A 6,418-nucleotide genomic window follows, 5' to 3' on the forward strand; every position below is an offset into this window, starting at 1 on the left:
TTCAATTTCTGGCCCTGTTTTGTGAAATGATGTCAGTATCTCAATATCTTATGTGATATGTTGATAATTGTGGGTCAGTGTAAGATCTGTTGACTGTGGAGGCCATATCTTGTGAGTTGCATCATCTTTCATACCAATTACACCATTGATTGACACCCAATGACCTCCATGTAAGCATCAGGAAGAGATAGGTTGGATAGAACAAAGGAGGAAGGACAACAGTGTTCTTCAGAGACTGAAAGAGAGAAAGGGAGTGATGGTAGAAAGAGATAAATGAGCTGTATGACAGAGAGTTCTGGATCAGAGGATGGAGGTCCAGGACGGAGCAGAGCTCTGTTTTCCTCAACTCCTCAACACCTCCTGCAGGAAGCCGACATCTCACCAGCTTGACTTTGTATTTCTGCATGTTGTGATGTCGTCCATATCTGTGCTCATTATTGTTCTCAACCTGCTCGTCATCATCTCAGTCTCCTACTTCAGGTAGAGATTAACTTCTCATTTTGGGAAATACAAGTGCCTCGTATCATCAATGTTTTCTTTGTGTATTTCATGTGTAATGTTGCAACTGTCTGAACTGAACTACATTTTTATCAGTTTCTTTATTCGCAGGAAAGATTTTTACATGTCAGGCTAGTACATGCATAGAATAGGTGTTAAAAATGAAATAATAGTTGAAGTGAAATTTCAATTTCAGGGTCCATGTATTGTACATGTTGGTTCATTATGACCATCTTGTGGCTGATTTGGAAACTTGAACAGTTCTGATGATAATGTGATTGTGAATATTTGTGCTTTTTCTGCAATGACATGTCAGCTCTGAAAAGACCATCTGACATTTTAGATCAAGCCCTCTGTCATCATTGAAATATGATGTTTTGTTAAGTTAACAATGCTTTTCTTTCTCCTTCCAGGCAACTCCACACACCCACTAACATCCTCCTGCTCTCTCTTGCTGTCTCTGACTTTCTTGTGGGCTTCGTGTTGCTGCCAGGTGAAATTTACGTACAAACCCACTGCTGGTTTCATGGGGACATGATGTGTTGTGTTTATCATTATTTAGGTTACATTGTTTTCAGTACTTCAGTAGGAAACATGGTGCTTATATCAATTGACCGTTATGTTGCTATTTGTCATCCTCTGCATTATCCCACCAGAGTCACTGTGACAAAAGCCAAACTGTGTGTTCTTTTGTGTTGGTTCTGTTCTATTTTCTATATTAGTGTTGTTTTCAAGGATTTCTTGGCTCAGCCAGGCATAAATAATTCCTGTGATGGACAATGTATAGTTGTTATCAGCTATAGTGCAATCGTAAGTGGCCTCATTGTAACCTTTATTGCGCCAGTTACGGCCATTATACTTCAATATATGAGAATATTTGTGGTGGCTGTGTCTCAGGCTCGTGCCATGCGCTCTCACACTGCAGCTGTCACACATCAACATTCAGTGACACGAAGTAAAAGGAAATCTGAGTTGAAAGCAGCCAGGACTCTGGGTGTTCTCATATTTGTGTTTCTGATATGTTTCTGCCCATATTACTGTGTCTCCATTGTAGGGGCCAGCCCTTCTGCTGTAAAGTTTGTGATTTCAATGTATTATTCAAATTCCTGTCTAAACCCTCTGATCTATGCCCTGTTTTATCCCTGGTTTAGAAAGGCTGTGAAACATATTGTCACTCTGCAGATACTGCAGCCTGGCTCCTCTGAGGTCAGCATGTTGAAGTAAAACTGTGGAGTGACTGAAGTAACAGCAGCTATACAAAGTTCATTAATCAGTGAAATGAATAATTCTATAATCTGGAAAAAACAAAAATTACACTGTACACATCGCACAAAAATGACAACATACAAGGAACGTAAAAGGAATGAAACATTTCCACAAATTGCACAAAAATGACAAGACAAAAGTTTTATATTAGCTTCAAGAATCAGTGTATTAAAGCTAATATAAAATCGTTATTCAGTAAAGCTGGGCTTCAGAGGTCATCAGATGCTAATCACTGCATGTGTACTGAACACTAGGAATTGTACCTCTCATATGAAAATACAGTGTGTTGCAATATAAATGTGTAGCTGAGAAACCTGTTCAAACTATGAGATTTAATGTTGTCAATATAAACTGTCGTTGATGAGCAGTTCAACCATGAACATGTTCTATTAAAGAAAGGGTCATTACCCTTCCACAACACTGACAGTGTCTGAATTATTATTGCAAACAATATTCAATGTGTCTTTCACATTTTCTAACATAATTTACTGGGTGATATGAATTAGTATGGTGCTGACCCTCATCTATGCTACTTCACACTCAACTGGAAATCACCACTGGGTGTCATTAAAAAAAAAAACAGTTTTAATTAAAGCTGCAAGCAGCGATGGACGGGTCCTCGCATCCTTGCTGGTCGGCGAATCCACGCATGTCCACCAGGTGGCGCTTTGACAGAGTGTATGTCGGTCTATGAATTCCAACACAGAAGTTTACTGTACCTTGGTAAATCACGAAACACAAAGTCACATACCGTGCTGACATTCCAATCTGAAATCCCTGTCTTGCCACTACCGGAAGTCAGATCCTATTTGCCGTCTCTCAGTGGCCAGTGAGCGGTCTAGCTATATATATACGTCATTGCATGCGTCACTCCCATGAAATATCGAAATTTTCGCCAGTCCTGATGAAGTTTCACAACTTTCGGGGTATGATAAGGCCGCCAAAAAAGCAATTAATTTGCCGGGAAAAGAAAGAATAATAATAAATTAAAGCTGCAAGCAGCGATGGATGGGTCCTAGTATCCATGCTGGTCGGCGAATCCACGCACGTCCACCAGGCGGCGCTGTGACTGAGAGTGTATGTCAGCCTCTGAATCGCATCTGGACCAGAGTCTGATCACACATGTAAAATTTCAGCCAGATTGGAACATGTTCAGAGCAGTTATTAAGCATTTCCTGTCCATCCACCAGGTGGCGCTGTGACTGAGAGTGTATTTCAAACAGTGGTTGTGATCAGGGTTGGACTCTGATCAGTCATGTAAAGTTTCAGGCTGATTTGAACATGTACAGGGTACTTATAAAGCATTTCCTGTCCATCCAACAGGTGGCGCTGCGACTGAGAGTGTATGTTGGCCTATGGATGTGATCAGGATTGGAGTCTGATTACACATGTAAAGTTTCAGGCTGATTGGAACATGTACAGGCTACTTATAAAGCATTTCCTGTCCATCCAATAGGTGGCGCTGCGACTGAGAGTGTATGTTGCCTATAGATGTGATCAGGATTGGACTCTGATCACAAATGGAAAGTTTGAAGCAGATTAGAGCATGCAGAGGATAGTTATACAGCAGCTGATGTTTCATGGCGAAGCATCAAAACTCTGATGGTCGCCATGGCCACGCCATTTGGCTTCTGGTTAAACTTTTGATAACTTTTCATCACCAAGTCCTGCTGTATGGAATAACAAAATTTCAGGTCTCCTGGAATTATCCCCTAGAAGGTATTCACTCTCAAAAATGACAAAAATCATCAAAAATGTCACAATTAATCCAAGATGGCTGACTTCCTGTTGGGTTTAGGGCATGGCTCCAAGAGGCTTTTTTGTGCATCCTGATGTGCTCTATAGGCGTCCCAAATTTTATGGATGTAGGTGAAACGTGCTGGGGGGGCTGTTTGTTAAAAATTCTGCAGGGGGCGCTATAGCATGTGCAGTGCCGAGATGCATCCAGTGTCGTATCTTGGGTCGATGGTGACGTGTGTGGTAATTTTAGTGAGCGTTGGAGTATTCTTAACCTGTCAAACAGCACTTTGTTTTACATGGCGATACTTGGTTGCTACGGCAACAGCGTTGCCTGAAATGTCACAGCCTTCACAGTGTGGGATTGTCAAGAGGTGAAGACTTGGTTGACCAATTTCCAGCTTGATATCACCAAGTTTGGGGCCACTGTACCTGAAAATAAAAGGCCTTAAAGTTACTATTACCAACAGGTGGTGCATTGACTTTTGCAGAATTTATGAGTGTGGATGTGTTCAGACTGGACCTGGTGTCCATCATGTGAAGTTTGGGGCAGATAGGATCTTGTTCAGCTGAGATATGAATCGTTAAATTTTCATGGTGAAACATCAAAATTCGTTTTGCCGCCACAGATACTATGGAGTAAGATTACTGTCAAAAGTATTCATCCACGATTCTAACCATTCGTATTCGTAATGTTAAACATTTGTATGTTAATAAAAAACTTGTACACAAAATTCTGCTGTCATATGCATGAGTTTGATAAATTAAGGGTTAGGATTGTTTTTACGAGTATGAACCTAAAAGTTGTGAGTGCAACTCTAATTTCTACGACTACGAAGTCTTCCCTGTGAGGACGAATTCAAGTTTATGGGTACGAGTAGAAAAATACTGGAATGACGTCACATAGGTCACAGGGGAAGGTAATCGAACACCGATTGCTCCAAACACGCATGCGCCATTTATAAAGAGTAGACGCCGGGTGGACCCGGTGGACCTACCGGGGCAGGTGACGCCTCACAGGTCAAGTAAATAACACATCCAACTTCTTGTAATTTATTTATTTCATGAAACTGTACTGTTTTAATTGATATACAGTTTATGGACGAAAGACGGTACTGCTCAGCTTGCACGCTAACGAGCCGGGCCGGTGACACATTAGCCTTCTAATGCAAGGAGGCTAATGAGGAGGCTAAGGAGGCTTAATAACAAAACAAACATAATTTGAGATTATGAATCGTGGCAATTGGTGTATGAATCAGCCCATTGTACCGCCTAAATTGCTGTAAATTAAGTCCAGTTTTAGTTCTTTGCAAACTCAGACACGTGCATTAGTTTAGTTTACAATGAATCTGGCGGAGTTCGGTAAAGTTGGAAAGATATTCACAGATTCAGACTTCCGGCATCAATAACTCATGAGATATATGTTGTCAAAACATGAACGATGCCTCTTTCAAATCGTTGTAAGGAAGACAATGTGCTACAAGGCCAATTTTATCAGAAGTCGCTGTCTTTCAAGCTACAGAAATAACATTGGCGTCTATGAGCAGCTGGCGGTGCAACGAGTGAACAGGGACCATCTGCAAATAGCAAAACCGCTGCAACAGCGAAAAGAGACACTACACATTTATTCAATAACTTTACTCTTGTACCCTGTAGAGCCACTAAAATCACTGGAGCCATGAATCGGCTGCAGGATCAGTTTTTTGAGGAGCCGCCATGGCCACACCTTTTGGCTTCTGGCCAACATTTTTGATAACTTTTCATCAGGAAGGTCTGGTGCATGTATTAGCCAAACTTCACGTCTCTCAGACCTACCCCCTAGGACAGGGGTGTCAAGATCCGTTCCTGGAGGGCCACTATCCTGCATGTTTGAGATGTTTCCCTCTTCCAACACACCTGATTCAAATGATCAGGCTCGTTATCAGGCTTCTGCTGAGCTTGATGATAAGCTGATCATTTGAATAAGGTGTGTTGAAAGAGGGAAACATCTAAAACATGCAGGATAGTGGCCCTCCAGGAACTGAGTTTGACACCCCTGCCCTCGGAGTTATTAATTTTCAAAAATTTACAGCAAATTCAAGATGGCCGACTTCCTGTTGGGTTTAGGGCGTGGCTGTAATTGACTTTTTTGTGTGTCCTGATGTGCTGCATATGCCAACCAAATATTGTAGCTGTAAATGAAACATTGTGGCAGTTGGCCTAATGACCCCTTTTTGAATTTTGCATGGGGCGCTATAGAGCCATTTTGCCATCCAACTCCCATAAAATATCAAATTTTCACCAGTCCTGATGTGCATGCCAACTTTCACGCGTTTTGGGGTATGATAAGGCTGCCAAAAAGGCAATTCATTTGCCAGGAGAAAAAATAAAAATAAAAATAAAAAAAACCCTAGGGCAGTGGTCGGCAACTGGCGGCCTGCAGGCCAAAACTGGCCTGTCAGGAATAATATCTGGCCCGCCAGATGATTTTGAAAATTTGATTTGGCACGGAGCCAAACCAGACCGTCACCGCAACATGAAACTCGCGTGGTCGGCTGCTGCCGGGCATTTCCGTGTTTGCGCTACTGGTCGGACACGGTTGTACCAGCCAGATGTCACTGAGCAACAGTGTGTGCAAAACATGTGTGTGTCTCGGGAGTCACTTTTAATATATCTGTGATCAGAATTGAGACGTCTTGTCCCAAGCAGCGGCGATCAGCTGTAGAAGCTCCGCTGCTCGCAGTATCAGTATCCCCCCACCTTCCCCCGCTCGCGGAATTGGAGCGCACCCCCCCCCCCGCAGGTTGGCCTGCTGTTCGATTGTTTACAAACATTTTGGCCCGAAGCCACATCTACTTGCCGACCCCTGCCCTCGGGTTTCAATAGGGTCCTAGGCACCGCTGGTGCCTTGGACAGTCAGTGCCCTTGCACCGCCTGT

The 6,418-nt window shown here is 42.6% G+C and overlaps 1 protein-coding gene across 1 annotated transcript; it reads left to right on the forward strand.

Moving 5' to 3' along the window:
- The first annotated feature begins 307 nt into the window (after window positions 1-307).
- On the forward strand, window positions 308-1,879 carry LOC110957089 (trace amine-associated receptor 13c-like). Its single transcript, XM_051958849.1, has 2 exons — window positions 308-480; window positions 912-1,879. The coding sequence occupies exons 1-2, from the start codon at window positions 308-310 to the stop codon at window positions 1,720-1,722; spliced, it is 984 nt and encodes a 327-aa protein (XP_051814809.1). The 3' UTR covers window positions 1,723-1,879.
- The last annotated feature ends 4,539 nt before the right edge of the window (window positions 1,880-6,418 follow it).

Source organism: Acanthochromis polyacanthus, chromosome 14 (genome assembly GCF_021347895.1).
Source record: "Acanthochromis polyacanthus isolate Apoly-LR-REF ecotype Palm Island chromosome 14, KAUST_Apoly_ChrSc, whole genome shotgun sequence".
NCBI classification, from domain to species: domain Eukaryota; kingdom Metazoa; phylum Chordata; class Actinopteri; family Pomacentridae; genus Acanthochromis; species Acanthochromis polyacanthus.